At 45.8% G+C, this 24206-nt stretch overlaps 1 protein-coding gene across 2 annotated transcripts in view; it reads left to right on the top strand.

Annotated features, from left to right (window-relative positions):
* Positions 1-24206, top strand: part of LOC126161832 (protein takeout-like) — a 181677-nt gene that overhangs the window by 21109 nt on the left and 136362 nt on the right. Inside the window, exons 2-3 of one of the 2 annotated variants that reach the window (XM_049917935.1) lie at positions 10170-10262; positions 14798-14933. The exons of the other annotated variant lie outside the window; for it this stretch is intronic. Of the exons in view, the coding sequence (XP_049773892.1) occupies positions 10170-10262; positions 14798-14933 (229 nt within the window). The remainder of the gene's footprint in view (positions 1-10169; positions 10263-14797; positions 14934-24206) is intronic. 2 annotated transcript variants of the gene reach the window in all.

Here is a 24206-nt window from a genome sequence, read left to right on the forward strand (position 1 = left end):
GTAATGGTGCTGCAGGATGGGTTGTAACGAGAAACAGCTGTTAAGAAAATGTAGAGACGTTGCGCAGTTTTCGAGTTTCTTAGCATTGAAGCTAGCCAATCAGACCGTTGCACGCGCAAATTCAGATAGCCCGCCAGATACAGTTTGATAGCGCACATGACTGCTCATCGTTCGGTTCGGGTTCGGTTCCTACTTAACGTCTTGTGTTCAATTTTTCTATCACTCTATTGTCTGCTCCTAGGAAACCAAACGAAGAACAAATATTTGTATGTCTTTCCTTGTAATGGATGATTACAAGCATATAGGCTGTTCTATATCAATTGAAAATTAAAACATCTGCAGCCATCACTTTTGCATTTAATTTATTTACACAAGCAGTTTCGGTGTTCCATTACATCATCTTCTGACCTTTCGAACAACGTAAATTGGGGAGTCCTATCTTATGCTCAGTATAACAGGAGTCAATATTTAATAACCGATGTCAATAGATCTCTGGTATACACGAGATTGTACCTTTGTATTAAATAAATTAAATTCAAAAGTTACGGTTGCAGGCTTTTTAATTTTTATTTCAAACGCACAACACGTTAGGGGACACTGTCTCTGGCCCGCCACTTGAATTTGCCCACACAATTGTTTTATTGGCTAACTTCGACAATCAGCGTATCGAATTCTTTTCTTAACAATTATTTCCCAGCACAACCTACCCTGCAGCGTTGTCACAAGCTTTTCAAACTGTTTCTGAGCGCCGTGTATACAGGTGTAGACTGGTTTATTAAATTATATCTTTACAGGGTTGCACACATTTTCTATAGCTTTTCTAAACTACAAAATTATTAATCAATTTGGACATAGTCTGCCGTCCGTGTATTCAAGTCACCGTATATCTTTAAGCAAATGTAAGTGTTTCGTTGATTTTTTGTAGTACATTGCTAGATATACGTAACGTTTTTAACTGAGATTACATTTATTTGGTGGCCATCATGATTAGCTAGCGGGTAGCGCACTGCACTCCGAAACTGGAGATCCCGGATTCAGTCCCAGACAGAGTATGGGTTTTTCCCGTTCCATTCTCTCCGGTACGGTCCCAAGCCATCCTAATGAGTACCGGGGATCGTTCCCCGAGGTAGAAGGCCGCCGGCGCTGTGGGCACGCAACAACCCCCTTCTTAGTGCTGCGGCGAAGAAAAGCTGTGCTCTGTCTGCAGTGAGGCCAGTAGCCCCGTGGTGGGGTACGCACCAAAGACTTTACCTTGACCTGTATTCATTTCCTCATTCAATTTCCTCAGCATAATCTGTGAAACCTATACATCAGTCTTCTACTGTATTGCTTTCACCTGTTTCAGTCACTCTTTCCCTAATACTTCTTTGAAACACTCCCCAAACAGTGATTCTTTCAAATTAACCAGGTCCCATGTCCTAAAACACCTATCGTTCTGCAATTTATTCAGTTTTAATCTGTAGTTTATAATGTTTTACAGTGTACAGTCTGGTTTCGAAGTCACCAAAAAAAAGTGGTTAAATGTATATGAAATCATATGGGACTTAACTGCTAAGGTCATCAGTCCCTAAGCTTACACACCACCTAACCTAAATTATCCTAAGGACAAACACACACACCCATGCCCGAGGGAGGGCTCGAACCTCCGCCGGAATGTTACACTCCTCTCCCCCATTTCGTGTTCTGCTACAACTTTTCCTTCTCTTCCCTTTCTCACTATCGAATTTCAGTCCTCATTAGTATTAAATTTTCTTCTGGTTTAACAATCTAAATAATTTCTTTTATGGCATCAAACATTCTTACCATCTTTTCACGTGCGGAGCTAGTCAGCACACACACTTTTACAACCATACTTAGTGTCGACTTGTATATAGCGTAATTATGGATTCACTATTTTGTTTATGGTAGTCTGCTGCATTTCTATTTTTGTATTTATTGTGAGACCTCGTTCTGCATTACATCTATTTGATTCTGTGTTGAAAAGCGTGTACTGACCCGTCCAAAAATCCGTTCTTCCTGCCGCTGCGTATCTCTAATTACCACTATCTTTCATTTCAGCCTATCCAAACTCTATTTCTAATTCCTTTAACCTTCCTACCCTCTTAAAGCATCAAGCGTGGAACGCTCCGACTCGTAGGACGCTAGTTTACCTGTTGGCTAATACCCTGCTGAGTATATGAATGGACTATTCTACCTCCTTTTGTAACCGCGACCGGAACGGTCGCGGGGTGGCCGAGAAATCGCATCGGGACCAAACGGAGAGCGGCCCGCGAACAAACAAACGAACGGAAAGAACGGACACGAAACAACAACAACGGACGATCGAGAGAGACGACAACACGCAAGAAGCAACGGAGTGACAGGGACAACCAAACGAATCCAAAACGTCCACTAGTAATGAAAACAAAGAACGGTAAACAAGCAGTCTGTTGTCGAGGCGATATGTCAATACTCACGCAACGATTAGACTCGCCGGCTGAGCTTTTTTTTTCTTTATTGTGATTTTAAAACCTGTAGGCTGGCAGCAGCACAATACGCCGCTCTTCAGCCGAAGACAGTACAATGATATAAACAGAGAAGATACATCACTTGGAAAAACGGCGGAAAAAACAGTAGACACATGAACATAAAAAAACATGAAGTCGTTCACACTCGATGACAATCCACACTACAAACTGTTGACACGAAGCACAAACACTGAAGATGACGATGGCACTGGTGAACAATGGAGTGTGACGGTGAACACTGAACACTAAACACGACGGCACACACGAGACACTGATGGCGATGATCTCCGGCGCGCGAATGTCCACTTAGCGTGTGCGAGTCTGGGGACCTGCCAAGAGGGGAATAAGGGTGAGGTGGGGGAGCGGGAGACAAGGATGCCAATGGCTGAGGAGATGGGGGAGGAGGAGAGGGACAGGGGGGAAGCCCGGGGGAGGAGTGGGGAGAAATGGAGGAGGAAGGGAAGAGGGAAAGAAGGAAGGGAGGGTGCGAGGATCAAAGTTGGTAGGAGGGGTAGATAGAGGGGAGGAGGGCATCATCAGGGAGAGGGAGCTGGCGGAAGCCACCTTGGGAGAGGGTAAAGAGGGTGGAGAGATGGAGACTGGGTGGGATGTGGGAATACAGGCGCGGCAGCAGGCGGGGGTGGGAGAGGATGGGGGAGACTAGCAGGTGAGGAGGATTGAGTTTGCGGGAGGTGTACAGTATCCGTATCCTTTCAAGGAAAAGGAGGAGGTGGGGGAAGGGGATGAGATCGTACAGGATCAGCGTGGGGGAGGGGAGACGGATGTGATAGGCGAGGCGGAGAGCATGGCGTTCAAGGATTTGGAGGGATTTATTAAAGGTAGGGGGGGCGGAGATCCAAGCCAGATGGGCGTAACAAAGGATAGGGCAGATTAGGGATTTATAGGTGTGAAGGATGGTGGAGGGGTCCAGACCCCACGTACGGCCGGAAAGGAGCTTGAGGAGACGGAGTCGGGAGCGTGCCTTGGCTTGGATTGTCCAAAGATGGGGAGTCCAGGAGAGGCGATGGTCGAGGGTGACGCCAAGGTACTTAAGGGTGGGAGTGAGGGCGATAGGACGGCCATAGATGGTGAGATAGAAATCAAAGAGGCGGAAGGAGGGGGTGGTTTTGCCTACAATGATCGCCTGGGTTTTGGAGGGATTGACATTGAGCAACCACTGGTTGTGGTGAACCGGTCAAGATGGGATTGGAGAAGGTGTTGGGAGTGCTGCAGGGTGCGGGCAAGGGCAAGGAAGGCGGTGTCATCGGCAAACTGGAGAAGGTGGACGGGGGGTGACGGCGGCGGCATGTCCGCCGTGTACAAAAGGTACAGAAGGGGGGGAGGACAGAGCCCTGGGGCACACCGGCGGAGGGGAAAAAGGTGTAGGAATCTGTGTTATGGATGGTGACATAGGAAGGACGGCAGGAGATAAAGGAGCCGATCAGATGGATGTAGTTAATGGGAAGGGCGAAGGTTTCGACCTTGAAGAGGAGACCGGAATGCCATTCGCAGTCAAAAGCATGTTCGAGGTCCAGGGAGAGGAAGATTGCGGAGTGACGGGAATTAAGCTGGTCGGAAAGGAGATGAGGGAGGTGAAGGAGAAGATCGTCGGAAGAGAAGGACGGCCGAAAGCCACACTGGGTAACAGGAAGGAGGTGGTGCTGGCAGAGAGCTGGTGGATGCGACGGGTGAGGATAGATTCCAGGACCTTGCTGAAGACCGAGGTAAGGCTGATGGGATGGTAGGAGGAGACGGCGGACGGCGGTCTGCCAGGTTTAAGGAACATTAGGATACGGGAGGTTTTCCACAGGTCGGGGTAGTAACCGGTGGACAGGACTACATTGTAGAGCCTGGCCAGGGTGGAGAGGAAAGAGACAGGAGCTTCATGAAGGTGATGGTAGGTGACACGATCGTGACCCGGAGTGTTGTTGCGTTTTGTGCGGAGTGTAGCAATGAGATCCTGTGTAGTGATTGGGGCATTGAGTTCTGTGTGTGCAATGTTGTCCAAGTACTGGAAACCAGGAGCGAGGGGAGGGACAGAGGTGTCAGTTCGATCGCGGACATCCAGGAAGAGGGACTAATCGACCTGGGGATCATCGGGGATGGAAAATACATTGGAGAGGTAGGAGGCAAAGTGATTGGCCTTACTAAGGGTGTCAGGGAAGGGGTGATCATCATGGAGAAGAGGATAGTAGGGGGAGGGTTTAGTTCCGGTAAGGCAATGGAAGGCTGACCAGAACTTGGACGAGTTGATAGGTAGGGTAGCATTTAAACGGGTGCATGTCTGTCGCCAGTCCTGGCATTTCTTAGCCGCGAGCAAATTACGAATGTGTCGCTGGAGTTGCTGACGGCGTCGTAGTGTGTCCGGGTCACGCGTGCAGAGGAAGGCATGGTGGAGATGGTGGGATTCACAGAGGAGGAGGACGGCCGGTGGGGATAAGGTAGGATGGTGGGGGCGGATGGCGACAGTAGGGACATGGGCCTCCACAGCCTCAGACAAGGTCTGCTGGAGAAAGGAGGCAGCATGGGTGACATCGTCGGGGTGGTGGTAGGTGAAGGGGTGGCTATCGACCTGGGTGGAGAGGGTATCCCGGTAGGCATTCCAGTTGGCACGGGAATAGTCATGGATGTACTTGGGGGGAGGGTCATTACGAGGGTCGATGGGGCGACGACCATCTGAAACGGTGAGGAGGACAGGGAGATAGTCGCTACCAGTAGGCTCCAGGACATCCACAGTTATGCAGCCAAGGACGTTGGGGAAGGAGAGGATAACATCGGGAGTGGAGTTGGATTCGGGACGGGTGGGCTGCGGGATGGGGATGAGGTCGCCTTGAAGGGAGGAGACGAACCGATGCCACCGCTGTAACTGGGCAGTTCACGTTGGAGGAGAAGGTACAGTCGATATGGGAGAGGAAGTCTAAGGGAATAGGGGCATTGGGGCGGACATAGATGGTGGCACAGGTAAGGCCGGGGAAGAAGAGACTAAGGATCAGGTGTTCGGTGGGGTCAGGAAGGAGAGGTTGGAGCCAAATGGGGATCTGGCGGTGGTGACCAATGGCAACTCCGCCACGTGCAGTTGGGAAGGGATTATCGGAGGGGTGGAGGAGCATCCACGCGGTGGGTGGCAAGGGTGTGCAGGAAGAAGTTCTTGTTGGCGGGAAGGGAGCGGATATTGTTGAAAAGGATATGGTGCTGCGCGCCATGACAGGGATTTAGACGAGGGTGTCAAGATGGGAGAAGGTGAAATGGACCTGGTTGTTGGAGTAGGTGGTGTACATCTTGAGTTGGAAAATGGAACAGGCGGCGAGGGATATCTGTTGGAGGGTGTGGGGGCACTGAAAAGGATGTACATTCTGAAGGACGATGGTGAGGGACCTGATGATGTCCTCAGCGGTGGAGGGGGGGAGGGACGAAGGGAATTGCCAGGAGGGGTGGGGGCATCCAGAGGACGGACAGGGACGGTGAGTTCAGGAGTGGTCAGAGGGGGTCGGGCTTTAGACTTTTGGGAGTAGGTGGGATGGGGGAGATGGCAGGTATTGCAGGAGGGAGGGGATTGAAGGTTAGGGCACTGCCGGAGGAAGTGCGCTTGCCTACAATGTGGGCAGGTGGGGGCCTCGCGGCACTTGGCTGTTGGGTGTGCGTTATAGCGCAGACACCTGTGGCAGTGCAGGGATTGAGGAGGGGGAGGGGTCGACCTTATAGCGCTGATTGAAGAGGAGGGCACACTCTTTCGGGAGACGGTCCTCGGAGAAAACCCACATAAGGCGGGTGGGGCCAGCCGAGTTGAAAATGCGGCGGACCGCCCGCACCTCCAGTGTGGGATGCGCCTTGAGATCCGCCAACACCTCCTCCTCTGTAATCGACGGACTGAGCCGAGTGATCATGGTGGTGAGGGTCGGTGGGCGACACGGGGGTTGGGGTTGGCAGGTAGGAGATGGAGAAGGAGCAGGGGGGAGGTGGTGGTGGTGGTGGTGATTAGTGTTTAACGTCCCGTCGACAACGAGGTCATTAGAGACGGAGCGCAAGCTCGGGTTAGGGAAGGATTGGGAAGGAAATCGGCCGTGCCCTTTCAAAGGAACCATCCCGGCATTTGCCTGAAACGATTTAGGGAAATCACGGAAAACCTAAATCAGGATGGCTGGAGACGGGATTGAACCGTCGTCCTCCCGAATGCGAGTTGTAACGTTCCCTGGCATTCTCACAATTTATTTGTAACATATACGCCGATCTGGGCAAGTCGTATGTACATCGTAATTATTCAACCAAAGATATTACTGAATGTGGTATAAAATATGTTTGTTATTTTCATTATATTTTTATTGTAATATTTCTCTGTATTTAGGATAGGAATTTTTCTGTATTATTTATGTGAATGTAAAACGTGTCAGTATTTGCGGTATCAGCGATATAAAAATTTGCCAGAAATCAATTTACAAAGAAATGTTAATAGTCGCGCCGCTGTTTATCTTTGCGTGTGGAGACTCTCTGTCGCGTGGAGAACAGAGTAGCTTGAGTGAGGAAAGAGGGAGGAAGTGTCAGTTGGCCGCTCTAGCAGACGCGATGTGCAGCTATGCTCGCGCCCATTAGACGCGCCTGATTCGTTAACCCGTATTGTGGGCACTGTAACGTTCTCTGGCATTTTCACAGTTTATTTGTGACATGTGCGCCGATCTGGGCGAGTTGTGTATCCATCGTGGTTGTTCAGCAGAGTTAAGACGTTATCGAGGTAGGACGCTGTGGAGGAGCTTTTAACGAATTTATAGACTTCTCTTGTCTCTGTCTGGACTTAGCCGCCATTAGATGAAGAGTTACGAATTAATGTGAGTTGACTTGTTGTTTGTGCGAAATATATCAGTATTTATCAAAAGTGTGAATTATTATGTAAATTGGCTTGCCCACGTCATCTATAAATCAAATGAGTGGTGAAATAGGTTTGATCAGTGATAAATGTCGGCTTGGCTGTAATTAAAACATTTTCTGCTGATAGAGATAATCTTGTGTTCTATGGCTAGTGCCGGGATAAACTTCAGTAAAAAATATTTAACAAAAAAAAAACCCACTGCATCTGGAAAGTGTATGCCAAGGCCGAATGATTTAAAGGACTCAGTTCTCAACAAAATATTACTATCCGGTTAATATGAGTGCACGTAATATTTTTCTTTAAATGTACGTAATCCTTAAGACATTTTGTTTTACCACAATAAATTAAGAGAGTGGTTCTACAACAAAGTTCGCACGACAGTAAATTAAGTTAAAAGCAAAAGATAAAATTTAATATTTCTTTAACGACATTTCATAATCAATAGCATTCCATTATTTGCGGAGAGTCGAATTTGCTACAGAGTCCAGTGTGCTAAACACTGCGCCACCTCGCTCGGTCAGGGGGGAGGGAGGCGTTGGGGCCAAAATGGTTGATGGGGAGGCGGGAGAGGATGTCAGTATGGAGGGTTGCGCTGGGGGAGGAGATGAGAATGGAATCCTGTCTGGGAGTGAGGAGAGAGATGGGGGCACCAGGGAAGAGTTGGCGGAGGAGGAGGGAGAGATTCCGGGTCTCGAGAAGGGAAGGATCGGGACAGGAGAGGAGGTATTTGTATAAAGAGGGGGGGAGGAGGAGGAGGAGGAGAAGGCGGAGGGAGCAGGGCCAGGCGGGGAGAAATCGATGGCACCCTGGGGGGGGGGGGAAGGAGGACGGGGCGGGGCCTTTTTGGGAGCGGAGGAGGTGGTGGTGCCACTAGGGCGTTTAACAGCGGCAGAAGGGCGGGTGGTAATATGAGGGATGGGAGTATAGGGAGGTGGTGGGAAGGGACAGATCCCGGCGGGGACGCAGCAGTCGGCGCCGGAGATGGTGACGGTGAAGGCGACGGCGACGGCGACGGCGACGGTGGCGGCGGTGATGGCGAAGGTGATGGGGAGAGTTGGGCATGGGCAGTGGCCCGACAGGCCACTACCCTAGCTGGAGCTGCAGTGACAGGCTGGGGGAGTGGGGAGAAAGGATCAGAGGGAGAGGAGTGGGAGGAAGAAGCTGGAGAGGGGGCGACAAAGAGTGAGGGCGAAGGGAGAGTGAGAAGAGGCGGGATGGAAACAGGGGGGTGTGACTGAGCACACCATGTTATGCTAGTGGTGGCGGCGGAGGGGGAAATATAAACTATGGCTTTGGTGGTAGTGGTGGTGGGGGCTGACATGACAACACGGCAAAACAAAAACGCACAGAACGAAAAGGAAAGGAGAAAAACTGGGGACAGACGAAGGCAGATGAAGACGAAGACGGAGGAAGACGAAGACGGACGAAGACCAGAGTCCCACGCTGCTGGCGCTGGCGCTGACTCCACAACAGGTGGCAGAAATGCCGCAGCTGCTGCTGCTGCTACTGCTGCCGCAGACGGCGCCGGGGCCGCCGCTGCTGCTGCTGCTTCTGGAGGGCTGGCTGGCTGGACCGCTGCTGCTGCTGCTGGAGGGCTGGCTGGCTGGACCACTGCTGCTGGCTGGACCGCTGCTGCTGCTGGAGGGCTGGCTGGCTGCTGCCGGCTGGACCACTGCTGTTAGCCAGGACCGCTGCCGGGACCGCTGCTGCTGGCCGGGACTGCTGCTGCTGCTGCTGCTCGGCTGGACCGCTGGCTGGCTGGCTGGCTGGCTGGCTGACTGGCTGGCACCTGAAACCTAGCGCTTCGATTAGTGCTGGAATGGCACAATCGAAGGGCGGTATCCTTGCGGAGTACTGCTGGAGATGAGGCCGGCTGAGCGAGAGGCAGGCGCTTAAATACACAATCAGGGGTGTCGCTATTGGCTGCTGGAACCACGTGTTCCACTGTGGCGCCCTCACACTATAAATGCAGGCCAGGAGGCGCACGCCGCCACGGCTTACGGCGCGATGGTGCAGAGACATCTAGGGGTCTTCGACGTCCATGATGTCTGGCGCTGATTCAAATTCGGCGGCGCACGGTACCAGACCTCCGGGCTATTTTACGTCCGGAATAATTTACCCACGAGGACATCATCCCATAACCCACACATGAGAGATATCTGGTTTGAACTAAATATAATAGCAGTAGTTTCCCTTTTCTTTCAGCCATTGATAGTACCAATATAGAAAGGCTATGTTGCCAAAGTTACAAGGACAGATCAGTCAATCAGCTAGACTATTGCCTCAGTGTAGAGGCTAGTGTCCCTCTTCAGCATCACAGGCTACTCAGGACTCTCCATAGATACATCTCTACATCTGTATCTGTGTCGTAGAGCAAAGAAAGCCACCCACTTTGGCACGGTCCACAGTTCTTAGTTGACGATGACAGGTCGGGGGGGCGTAATTGTTTTATCAAGTATCAATCACTTGTAATAGAGTATCAGAATAAACTAGAATATAAGAATAAAAGTAGTAGGTGAGTTTGATGTGTGTGTGTGTGTGTGTGGGGCGAGGGGGAGGGTGGAATGGGGGGGGGGGCTGCATAGGGAGTCGAATGTAGTTAGCAGGTGCAAATGTATGCACGTTACAGTAGTTATAAAGAGATGGGGAGGCTGGCACAGGAAAGACTGGCATATAGAGCTGCATCAAAACAGTCCCTGGACTGAAGACCATAACAATAGTTCCTTGATGCATTTTTTGTTTATATCTTGTAGTACCAAGGGAAAAATGCTCTTGTACCACATAAGACCTTTCTGTTTCAGCACAATACCTCAAAGCCTGCAGCGAGAAGGACCCAAACCCAAATGAATGTGCTCTGAAGAATGGTCGCGCTGCAATTCCCTATCTTGTGAAAGGTGAGTATAAATGATTACATTTTTGAATATAACGATGAAAGAACAGTCTTCCTTAGTTTATCTAAGGATATTGTTCCCCTTTCTTCAATTGTTCTAAGCAGTTTTCCTATTTGCAAAAACTGCTCACTTTGTACGTGTCCTGCAGTATGACATTCGAGTTACTATGTACATTTTACCACGCTGATCGACACAAAACTGACTTGTACTTAATAATACCTGTTTATAGTTTCTCAACAAGTCGCTACACAACACACGACAAATGTTTGTAGGCGGTCTATTCTCTGTTTCACTGAAATGCAATGAGAAATACAAACTGCTTGGTATGCAGCCTAACCTCTCCCGTAATGTGGTGTACTTGACGCAATACCGTTTTATGTGAAAAAAATAATTGCTCTTCGATTTTTTCCAACAGTTTCTACAGGTCTAACATCTTAGTACTTTCCGCGTTTAATACTGATATCTATAAATCTTCGTTACACTTGCACATTAACTAATAAGGTTGGCAAGAACTCCATAACAACGTTCCAAAATCATTATATCTGTAGTTTATAGATACTTTACCACACACTGACGTTACAAGACCTTAGGACAATATTGACAATTCTACTTACTCGTCTCTAAGGAGAACTCTGACATAACCCGTTCCAGAATGATGGTTTTGTGGTTTACGCAAACATGACAAGCTCAATTTTCGTTTTCAGGTTCGTTCTACTTCATCTCAATGTACTTGATCCCCTCACTACACTGGTTTGCATAGGCAATCTCCTCCTCCCTCGTCTCTCTCTCCCTGTCCTTCTCCCTCACTATGTCGATTTCTTGCACCCCTCTTTGTGCGTCTTCTCTTCCCCCCCACTCTCTGACCTTGAACCTTTTGTCATTGTACACAAAACCTTGAATGGAAACTGAAGTCGATAGAAATGAGTACGTAAATCGGCTGGGATCGTTGGCATATGCGGGTATGAGAGCTGCTGGGTCGTGACGATAGCAGGTTCAGTGATTGTTTTCCATATTGTTTCAGTTTGCGAATGGGAAGAATTTCAAAGTTTCGGACGATTAGGAATCTGTGGTAGTATTCTAAACGCAGTCCGATAAGCTATAAATACGACTTTCCTGCTTTCTGTTAAAAGCAACCGTAAGGCAAAAACCAAAACATCACATTATTGTCCATACAATTTTTTAAAATATTATGTGTATGGTCTGAGAATATATATAGGAGAAACAGTTTGTCTACTGGTTTAAATGCCTCCCATCGTAGTTAAAGCTGACTATGAGAAAGAAACTTAAACTGCCCATTTTCACGGCACAGCATTCTTTTTATTGTATTCGGGTTTTACTGAAAGCATGTACACTGTTGTTTTAAAGAATATAAAGCTTATGTCTGTATGAATGTTTTTAGAGTATTACGTAAAAATCTGAAGTAAATCGGTCAAGAACTATTCGAATTTTTTGGCAACAACTTATTGTTTTCGGATTGTTTCTAAATCACAGTCGTTATAACAATATCGTAAAATTATGAATTTTCTGTTTTACAGTACTATACAAAATACATACAAGAGTATTTTGGTAGTTGCGATTTTATGACATGATTTGTGTTACTACAATGAGGTGACAAAAGCCACGGGATAGCGACATGTCTGCATGTATACAGATTGCGGTAGTGTCTCGTACACAAGGTACAAAAGGGCAGCGCATTGGCGGAGGTGTCATTTGTATTCAGGTGATTTATGTGAAAAGGTTTCCGACGTGATTATGGCCGCACGACGGATATTAACAGATTTTGTATGCGGAATGGTAGTTTGAGCTAAATGCATGGGACATTCCATTTCCGAAATCGTTAGGGCATTCAATATACCGATATCACAGTGTGAAGAAGGCCGGGAATACCAAATTTTAGGCATTACTTATTATCACGGACGGCGTAGTGACCGATGGCTCTCACTTAACGACCGAAAGCATCGGCATTTGCGCAGAGTTGTGAGAGCTAACACACAAACAAGACTGCGTGAAACAAGTGCAGAAATCGATGTGGGACGTACTACGAACATATCCGTTAGGATAGTGCGGCGAAATTTGGCGTTAACGGGCAGTGACAGCTGACGACCGACGCGAGTGCCTTGGCTAACAGCGCGACATCGCCTGCTGCCCCTCTCCCGGGCTCGTGATCACACCGGCTGGACCCCAGACCACTGGAAGACCGTGGCCTGGTCAGACGAGTCCCGATTTCAGTTGATAAGAGCTGATGGTAGAGCTCCAGTGTGGAGCAGAACCTACGAAGCCAAGGACCCAAGTTGTTAACAAGGCACTGTGCAAGCTGGTGGGTGACCTATAATGGTGGGGGCTGTGTTTTCATGGTCTAATTGAAGCAATCATTGACTGGAAATGATTATGTTCGACTAATTGTCAACCATTTGAAACCTTCCATGTACTTTGTGTTCCCAAACAACGATGGAATTTTTACAGATGACAATGCGACATTTCGCTGGGCCACGAATGTTCGCGATTGATCTGAAGAACATTCTGGACAGATCTAGCGAATTATATGGCCACTTATCGAACATTTATGGGACATAATCGAGGGGCAAAAGGAGGTACGGCAAGGTGTTAGGAGGTATCCAGTGACTTATCCCGCCTCAGTGAACTTGTTGGTTTATGATATCACATTTCGTTCATCTTTCAGTTGTGAAGTCACACATGAAGCATTGTTTCAGAACTTGAGCATCTGGCAGTAATTTTATTGTATGTAACGTGATTCTGAATTCCAATCAAGAACAACTGCCTAGACGAGAAACATACTAATAGATATCCTCGGGGTCGCAAAGCAGCTTAATTCACTTAATAAAAGCAAGGCTTCCGGTCCACATTGTATACCAGTCAGGTTCCTCTCAAAGTATGCTGATACAATAGCTCCATACTTAGCAATTATATACAACCGCTCGCTCACAGAATGATCCGTACCTAAAGACTGGAAAATTTCTCAAGTGACACCAATACCCAAAAAGGGAAGTAGGAGTAATCCGTTAAATTACAGACCCATATCACTAACGTCGATTTACAGTAGGGTTTTGGAACATATACTGCATTCGAACATTATGAAGTGCCACGAAGAAAACGATTTATTGACACGTAGTCAGCACGGATTAAGGAAATATCGTTCTTGCGAAACACAATTAGCTCTTTATACTCATTTAATAATAAGTGCTATCGACAGGGGATGTCAAATTGATTCCATATTTTTAGATTTCTAGAAGGCATTCTGTGACACTATTCCTCACAAGCGTCTTCTAACCAAACTGCGTGTCTATGTAATATCGCCACAGTTGTGCGACTGGATTCGTGATTTCCTGTCAGAAAGGTCGCAGTTTGTAGTAATAGACGGAAAGTCATCGCGAAAAACAGAAGTAATATCCGGCGTTCCCCAAGGAAGTGTTATAGGCCCTCTATTGTTCCTGATCTGTATTAATGACACAGGAGACAATTTGAGTAGCCGTATTAGATTGTTTGCAGATTATGCTGTCATTTACCGTCTTGTAAAGTCATCAGACCAAAACGAATTGCAAAATGGTGCGAAAAGTGGCAATTGACCCTGAATAAAGAAGAGTGTGAAGTTATTCACTTGAGTACTAAAAGAAATCCGCTAAGATTCGATTACGAGATAAGTCACACAAATCTGAAGGCTGTAAATTGAACTAAATAATTGGGGATTACAATTACAAACACCCTAAACTGGAACGATCACATAGATAATGATGTGTGTTCAGCCAACCGAAGACTGCGATTCACTGGCAGAACTCTTAAAAGATGAAACAGGTCTACTAAAGAGACTGCTTACACCATGCTTCTCCGCCCTATTCTGGAGTATTCCTATGCGTTGTGGGATCCGCATCAGATGGGACTGATGGATGACATCGAAAAAGTATAAAGAAGGGCAGCTCGTTTTGTATTATTGCGAAGTAGGGGAGATAGTGTCACAGACATGATACGTGAATTGGAGTGGCAATCATTGAAACAAAGGCGTTTTTCGTTGCGACGGGATCTTCTCATGAAATTTCAATCACCAGTTTTCCCCTCTGATTGCGAAAACATCCTGTTGGCACATACTTACATAGGAAGAAATGATGATCACGATAATATAAGAGAAATGAGGCTTCGACCAGAAAAATTTAAGTGCTCGTTTTCCCCGCACCGTTCGAGAGTGGAACCGTAGAGAGACAGCTTGAAGGTGGTTCATTAAACCCTCTGCCAGGCACTTTATTGTGAACAGCAGAGTAATCATATGTGTGTGTGTGTGTGTGTGTGTGTGTGTGTGTGTGAGAGAGAGAGAGAGAGAAGGAGAGAGAGAGAGGGAGAGAGAGAGAGAGAGAGAGAGAGAGAGAGAGAGAGAGAAAGCTTAATAAGGAACATAGTGACTGGACGCAATCTAGAAAGTAACAGATTTACGAAATTTGATATTGGGACACAGTAGAGATCTGTGCATTCATAGTTACAATAAACGTAGTGACATTTCTTGCTAAATCTGTGTTTCCTTGCTCTGGCAGGTGATCCGAGCATCAGACTTTTACCCATGGATCCACAGCAGATTACGGAAATGGTGGTGGACGACAAAGGGCTCAAGTTCATCATGAGAGACATGGTCGTACTGGGACAAGCAAACGTACAGCTCAGAGATGTCAGGTACGACGTCGTCTATTTAAAAGCAGAAAACGGAAATTAATGTATTATGTAGATCACGACAAATTTTCAATGGGAGAAATTATGCTTCTCAGGACCATAGAGTTATCCTCTCTAATGTTTCAAAGGAAAATGATTCAATCTATTTCATGGCGGACAAAACTTCTGCAACACTATAAATAACCCATATCATAGAACTACAAAGAAAAACTATTAAAATTTTAAGACAGTAGAAACCAAATAGTTTCCTCAAAAGTATTTTATGGAGATGCTTCGAATGACGTTTTATATAACTGTATAACTGGGACAATAGAACACTAACAATATTTCATGTTTCAGACAACACATTTCAGACAGTCTCAAAGGAAACAAGATTCGGATTTAATATTGAGTCTAGACGAGATAATTATTCATGGAATACAGGACAGCAGTAACACACTAAGTTCCACGGTTGCGTTAAATACACATCATGTATGTTAGCTGGTTCAGATGTCTACACCAGTATCAGTCACTGTGTTGTTGTGGTCTTCAGTCCAGAGACTCGTTTGATGCAGCTCTCCATGCTACTCTATCCCGTGTAAGCTTCTCCATCTCTAAGTAACTACTGCAACCTACATCCCTCTGATTCTTGAAAGTCTCTTCGGGTTTGCTGCCGGATCCTGAAATCAACTTGACTCGATATTTCGGCGATCCAACTGGTCGCCATCTTCAGGAAAATGCTGTTTCTGTTGATGAGTCCCGCTGAGAACTGACGCCAGACTGCAAATCGACTTCCTATATAGGCCACCGTTCAGTAAACGGCGCATGCGCCGCCCATCACGGTTGCTGCCCCCCAAGACAGGGAGATGGCGCCGTCTTTAGGGGAACACTACTGGCAACGATATATCGCACTCAGGGCCGCACCGAAGAACGTTCAATTTTGATGCGAGACAATACAGGATTCCACGTCTTGCTAAGAGGAGACCCATTGTATCCGTTAATTAAATTATCAGCCAACCTAATTTCAATCGCCTCTTTATAGACACTGTTCCAAAGACCAGACATGTTGGCAACTACCAGAGTTTCATCAAATTTCATACTGTGTCCATCATTTAAGCAGTGTCCTGATACTGCCGATTTTTCCGGCTGTTGTAGTGTCCTATGACGGCGATGTTCCACACATCTGTCATGCACTGTGCGAAAGGTGATTTGGGGCTTAGGAAACCCGGTGTGTACAAAATACCGTGTCAATGTGGGAAAGCTTACATTGGCCGTTCGATTCGCACAGTGCATGACAGGTGTGTGGGACATCGCCGTCATACGAGCCCAGCTTTACCAGCTTTCAGCTGCGAAGCGCAAACAGCCGCAGGCGAAAACAGTAGTCGTCTACAGAGCTGAGACAACAATGTGGGGTCGCCATAAGTCGTTTACAAAAACGCGGTACATTATTAAGGTAGACCCGCGAAGCTGCCTTGTGCTTCCCACTGCAACTGTCGTGGATCAGCTTTCGCCGATTCCATTACAGCAACTTTTTATTCTTGGTATTGCCTTTCCCAGCTACTTCCCACACTAGAGACCTGTTTATAGGATCCCGTGCCCCAATCTGTAAGAACGCAACCCTTATAAGATGTAGCCCATCTGTCTGTCTGTATGTCTGTCCGACTGTCAAGAACCCTTTTACTCAGCAACTCATAGACGTATCAAGCTCACATTTATGTCAAATATTAAAGTTTATTGTCCCTTGGCGGTGTAAGACGTATAAGCTTCTAAGTCAATGCAATCAATTTATGTCACATATTTTGATACTCGAAGACTCTCTCATCAAAACCTATATGGTGTTCCCCGTTGACCTAGAATCATTAAATTTGGTGATAAGCGCGGTTTCACAATAAAGGTGTAGAAAAAAACTCTAAAATGGTTAATTTGTAATTATGTAACACAAAAAATGTTTTAACTGTTTATCTATCTGTCTGTTCACCTGTTAAGAACAGGTAGACGTAGCAATTTCAAATTTATGTCACAAATTAAGGTCTATGGTCCATTGGTGGTGAAAAAATGTAAGCTTTTGGCAATGCAGTCAAAATATTCGGTCATTATGTCACATATTTTGATACTTGCAAACTCCTTCAACAAAACCTACGGAAGTAGCCTTGCTTCTCGTTGACCTAGAATCATGAACTTTGGCAGGAAGCAAGGTTGCACGGTACAAGTATAGCGAAAAGTATGAAACTTGTTAATGTGTGATTATATTACATAAAAACATCTTTTCCTTTTTGAATATGCATTACATTCATCATCTGTCAAAAGCATAATAGACAAACAGTACTGCATGCAAAGTAAAATGTAAGTTGTAGTCACTTTTTAGTTAGTTAATAAAAACGTTTTATTAAATCTTCTCGCTATCGGGTCCCACTCGCACTTGACCAATCGTTTTTCTTTTGTTTACTGTTCTGCGTAATGGACCCCAAGAGAAGATATAATTTTTGTGGAGAGTGTTCGCACTGTCTGTGTGGACACAGTTCCAAAAATGAAAGCGCACAGTTCTGCTTCATTCCTGTAGGCGTACCACGAGGCACGACCTGCTGGTAGAAATCAGCAACTGGTATTTTCGACGGCAGGCGAACGCTGCGACATACTGTATGTCTCTAGTGTTATATGTCTCACGATAACGGTTGAATGTTCAAATGATGTCACTGGGTCGACAGACAATAATCTTTGATGACAACTCTTATCGCAAATGACAGTGCGTATGCATTCTAAGAATAAAATGACCGTTCGGGGCATGTCGGCGGACTACACAGAACGATGAATCCGCATTGCCGCGAATGCGATTGACGACACAGCGCTTTACTGAAATTCCCTGAGAATATTGGTGTCCGTTTACTTTCATTACATAGCGATTTCCTGAGCTAAAAGAGTGGTGAAAAAGAGGCTCAAGAAGAGAAAAAGCTATGGACTCATGAGGACGATGTCAATAATTTTTTTCTACAATTTAGTCATCATCAACAATGTGTACACTTTTAGTTCCAAAGCTCGTCTCTCTGGCGATAACCATGTTACTAAGGCTAAAGGCAGAAACATTTACACACGTTTGACATTTAAGATTTGCTGAAAATTCTTGAATCACTACTGGAAAATAATAATGAAGAAAAAGCTCCCTGCTCTCAAGAAACAGTCTTTTTCTTTGCACATCGCATTTAATACGTTTAGTAAGCAAGTTCTCAAAATGAATCTTTTAGTCTTCAGCGGAGCGCGTATTTTTTTAAAATTTCGTGACAGATTAAAATTGTGTGCTACACTAAGATTAACCTGCAACATTACCGTTCTTCGGTAACACTCTTACTAAATTTTTAAAATCTAAATTGACTTCTAATTAAACTATACGTATTAGTCGAACTGACAACACAGCTAAATAATTGTGAAATATTAAAGGCAGTAAATCTAGGAGACACCTAGTAATTACTGCGTCAGTGTTCAAAAGATCTGTATATACATCTTATACATAAAGTAACAAGTAATGAACCACATTGAAATTACTAGTATCGATAGGTGTGACAAGCATATGGCCGGGAAGTTTCTGTATAGCCACCTCAGCAATTGCTGTAAGCCGTTTAGCAAAACAACAGAAAGTCTGCATCTGAGTGGCTGAATCAGGATAAGAATCCAACTTCGAACGATGAGAGTTAGTGAATTACTTTCTGCACTGCTTTCCTATATGCCTGTTTCGATCTATTTTCGTAGTTAACTAGTACTGACTCATTGAATACAATGACAGAGAATTTCGGATAAGTATACGCCAAGAGTTTCTAACTGGTGGTACGTCTGAGAAACATCAGGTAAAAGATAAAGCATTATCTGTCATTGAAGAAGTCTAGAATATTCTCAACAACATGCTTTAACATCCATTAGGAGTGCATTATAATTTTTGATGAGACGCGCTGTTGGAAATATCTGATTCATGTCCATCTCAGCTGAATTGTGCGTCAAGTATTGATGATTACTACGTTCACGATCTCGTTTTAAAATTTGGTGTTAGGCAGTCAGGAAGTGGAATTGCTCTGTATTCACTGGGTGTCGTCGGCTGCAAAGTTTATATTTTCCTACCATTTGCTACGTGTGCCAAATGGTCGACGCCACGGTCAACAGCATTCTGAAGTACACCCCTCATCCTTTGTTCGGACAAAACAACACCTTACTAGGATAATACAACAATAAAGCTGATTAAATACACAAATAATTACAAATGAAAAAGTAGAAAGAGAAATAAATAGCTATTATTCAATTCCACTCAAAAGCACGAAACAAAGCAACTAAACTAACTGCTCTGTACAAACTAACAATAAGTGCTGCTCCTACTGTTGTTGCAAATGGCAACTGCACACTGGTCAGCGACTGGAACACTAATGACGCAATGGGATGTGTACAACAGCTGCACTCATTCAAATGCTCTGAAAGATGGGATTAGTGGAGTTGCGTTTGTGATAGCTGTAACATCATGTGTACTGCATTCCATGAGCAGTGGCTACGATATACTTCACTACACAATCTGTGTACGTAATGCCATGTTGTTATTGTTGCCTTTAGGGCCATATTACGTCTAGGTATAAATCAAATACATAGTACATATTTTTGATACCTAAATGAAGTTAATGAGCTATAATTACAAGTATTTAGAATTTTACTGCTGACTTTCACTGTCCTGTTTCCTTGAAAAGAATCAGTTACTTAATAATTGCTAATTAACACAGGTCTCACTAAACTTCAAAGAAGATATCTTTGAATTACAGTTAAATTTGCTATATTATACTTCTGAAGAAGAGAAATTTGTTAAAATAGTATATAGATTTATGTTAGAATGTATGGAATATAGCCATGCATGGGAGTGACAATGGACGATAAACAGTTTAGACAAGAAGAGAACATAAGTTTTTGAAATGTGATACTACAGAACAATGCTGAAGATTAGATAGATAGGTCACTTAACTAATGAGGAGGTACTGAATAGAAGAAGGGAACGACTACTGGAAGAAATTCTGAACAACGGATCACCAGTTCAGTTTAGTACTCGAGGGAAGTGTGTGTGTATGTGGGGGGGGGGGGGGGGAGGAGGGGGATGGAAGAGCGGGGGGGGGGGTACAAATCGTAGAGAGAGACTAAGAGGTGAATACAGTAAGCAGATTCAGAAGGATTTAGATTGCAGTAGTTGTTCTGAGATGAAAAGGCTTGCACAGTATAGAGGGGCATGGAGAGCTGCATCAACCTGTCCTCAGACATTATCATTATACATCACAGCTCTTCAAAGAGTTTGGATTTAACTGACGCTGCTAAATTACACAGAGGATCATTCAACAGTATTCGTATCATCAGTTTCCTGATGAAATGGATTACTATGATGCTGTGCCGACATTATTGTTCATGTAAATGTGCTACTTTCGTCTCAGCTTCTAGACCTGTGAAAACTCACTTATATAGATTCAGCACTATAAAAACTACACTGAAACATTGTTGTTTGGATCTTAGAGTGAACCAGTTATTGTAATTGATTACTATCGTTAACCCAAGTGAGCCAAAGGAAAAATTTAGTCAGTTTTCATAATGTTGTCGTGAATATCTTAATATCTGATTTTACTGATATGTATTTCGGCCTTCTAAGGCCAACTGTCGTTCGATTATCATCTTAAGCCTTCTACAGCAGCTGGATCCTCGCCGTAATTTCTACCAAACACACTGGCCGAATGGCGATGATCATAGTTGACAAATACACTCCTGGAAATGGAAAAAAGAACACATTGACACCGGTGTGGCAGACCCACCATACTTGCTCCGGACACTGCGAGAGGGCTGTACAAGCAATGATCACACGCACGGCACAGCGGACACACCAGGAACCGCGGTGTTGGCCGTCGAATGGCGCTAGCTGCGCAGCATTTCTGCACCGCCGCCGTCAGTGTCAGCCAGTTTGCCGTGGCATACGGAGCTCCATCGCAGTCTTTAACACTGGTAGCATGCCGCGACAGCGTGGACGTGAACCGTATGTGCAGTTGACGGACTTTGAGCGAGGGCGTATAGTGGGCATGCGGGAGGCCGGGTGGACGTACCGCCGAATTGCTCAACACGTGGGGCGTGAGGTCTCCACAGTACATCGATGTTGTCGCCAGTGGTCGGCGGAAGGTGCACGTGCCCGTCGACCTGGGACCGGACCGCAGCGACGCACGGATGCACGCCAAGACCGTAGGATCCTACGCAGTGCCGTACGGGACCGCACCGCCACTTCCCAGCAAATTAGGGACACTGTTGCTCCTGGGGTATCGGCGAGGACCATTCGCAACCGTCTCCATGAAGCTGGGCTACGGTCCCACACACCGTTAGGCCGTCTTCCGCTCACGCCCCAACATCGTGCAGCCCGCCTCCAGTGGTGTCGCGACAGGCGTGAATGGAGGGACGAATGGAGACGTGTCGTCTTCAGCGATGAGAGTCGCTTCTGCCTTGGTGCTAATGATGGTCGTATGCGTGTTTGGCGCCGTGCAGGTGCGCGCCACAATCAGGACTGCATACGACCGAGGCACACAGGGCCAACACCCGGCATCATGGTGTGGGGAGCGATCTCCTACACTGGCCGTACACCACTGGTGATCGTCGAGGGGACACTGAATAGTGCACGGTACATCCAAACCGTCATCGAACCCATCGTTCTACCATTCCTAGACCGGCAAGGGAACTTGCTGTTCCAACAGGACAATGCACGTCCGCATGTATCCCGTGCCACCCAACGTGCTCTAGAAGGTGTAAGTCAACTACCCTGGCCAGCAAGATCTCCGGATCTGTCCCCCATTGAGCATGTTTGGGACTGGATGAAGCGTCGTCTCTCACGGTCTGCACGTCCAGCACGAACGCTGGTCCAACTGAGGCGCCAGGTGGAAATGGCATGGCAAGCCGTTCCACAGGACTACATCCAGCATCTCTACGATCATCTCCATGGGAGAATAGCAGCCTGCATTGCTGCGAAAGGTGGATATACACTGTACTAGTGCCGACATTGTGCATGCTCTGTTGCCTGTGTCTATGTGCCTGTGGTTCTATCAGTGTGATCATGTGATGTATCTGACCCCAGGAATGTGTCAATAAAGTTTCCCCTTCCTGGGACAATGAATTCACGGTGTTCTTATTTCAATTTCCAGGAGTGTATATTACGAGGAGCTTAAGGTCTTAAAATATCGGTAATTCATTTATTTATGTTAAAGAGCTCTCTCTTTAGAAAATAGAAAATGACAGCAAATGGTTTTGATTTGTTATGAAACCGGAAGCTGACATATATCAGAAATCGGATGGGGAGTCTCCTGAAGGGACAAGCTTCATGACAAGTGGTGATATCAGAGACTTATGCTATGGTACGGCTGATTTTATGAGAATACACACACATTCACGGAGTATTGCGAACTGGAATCTGCGTGCGGTCTTTATGTTGTGGTCTACAGTCCTGATCATGTGCAAGTCTTTTCGTCTCCTCATAGTTACTGCAACCCCACGTCCATTCGATCATGTCTACGTGTCGTACACTTTCGACCCATGAAACATCCCTCCATTAACAAATACGAGGATCGCTCCGAAAGTAATGCCCCCTGTTTTTCGTGGTGACTTTGGATGTTCGCGCCAGATGTCGATGGTGTAGTGCTAATGGTTGAACCTTCCACTTTCATTTGCAGATGGTTCCGTTGTTCTGCAGTATTTGACACCAGGAAAGAAGTGTTCCAAAATGGAGTCTGATATGCACGCGCGTATAAAACAGGGAATTGTGACTGAATTCCTCACTGCTGAAGATACTGTACCGATTGAAATCCATAGACGCTCGCTAAAGGTGTATGGAGACCATACAATAGACGTGAGCAATGTGAGGTGATGGATACGGCATTTTGAAGGTTGAGAAAAGTCACGGTTTGGTCGACCCTTCACAGCTGTCATCCGTCTCAATGAAGAGGGTCTTGATCAACTCATCCGTCCTGAGCGGCGGATAATGACCAGAGAATTGTCTGCGAAGCTAAATGTTGGCTGTAACGTCTTGGAAACAATGTTGGAAAAGATCGGTTATCGCAAAGTCTGTGCGAGATAGGTCCAGCGGATGCTTACAGAAGAACAAAAAACTCGTCGAATGGAAATCTGTCAGGAACCTGCTGCACCATTATGAAGCTGAAGTGACAGTTTTCTGAATAGCACTGGAGACGAGATGTGGTGTCACCACTACAAGACGGAATCCGAAAGACAATCCACGGAATCGCGACATTCGAATCCTCTGTCAAAGAAGAAATTGAAGACACGGCAGTCTGCAGGCAAAGTGATGTGCACAGTTCTCTTGGGTAGTCAGGGTATTGTTCTTTTGGATGACCTGTAGCCTGGAGAAGCTGTCATTTCAGCATGCTACAAGACGACACTGACTAACCTGGAAGCCCGAATTTCGAGGGTGAGGCCAGAGAAGAATATCAGCTTTCAGCTGCAACATGGTAACGCCAGATCGCACACCAGTTTTGCAGCCACGCAACTCATTGAAAAATTCGGCTGAAGCGTCTTACCGCATCCACCGTACAGTCCCGATTTAGGGCCTTCAGACTTCCATCTCTTTGGGCATCTGAAAGATGGACTACGTGGCGAACAATTTCAAGAATGGAATGCTGTGATCAAAACTGTAAGGAAGTAGTTAGCTTCAGTTGGTTCCAATTTATACAAGCGCAGCATGCAGGTTCTGATTGATCTTTGGCAAAAATGATAACGATTGGTGGTGACTATGTGGGAAAATGACAGTCTGCAATTGAAATATTGCTCTATTTAGCTGTGCTGTTATGATTTATGTATCTCCTGAAGTTTCCATGAATGAAAATAGGAGGCATTACTTCTAGATCGACCCCCCTAGATTGCTTCTTAATGCCTCAGGATGTGCCCCATCGATCAGTCACTTCGTTTAGTCAAATTATGCCATACATTTCTTTTTTCCCAATTCGATGCACCATTTCTTCACATTTAGTTTGCTCTCCCCATCTAATCTTCAACATTCTTGTCCTGCATCAAATTTCAGAAGATTCTAGTTTTTTCACCTCTGAACCTCGTAACGTCCACGTTTTGTTTCTGCACATGGCAGAAAAATACGCCTTCAGAAGAGAATTCCCCTCTCTTAAACTTATATTCGAAGCTACAATTTTGTTTTTTCCAAAAACAGCTTTCTTGATACTGCTAGTCGCATTTTACATTCTCTCTAATTCTTCCATCGTCAATTTTTTTTTATGCTTAAACAGCAGAAATCATCTACGG

Source organism: Schistocerca cancellata, chromosome 2 (assembly GCF_023864275.1).
Source record: "Schistocerca cancellata isolate TAMUIC-IGC-003103 chromosome 2, iqSchCanc2.1, whole genome shotgun sequence".
NCBI lineage: Eukaryota > Metazoa > Arthropoda > Insecta > Orthoptera > Acrididae > Schistocerca > Schistocerca cancellata.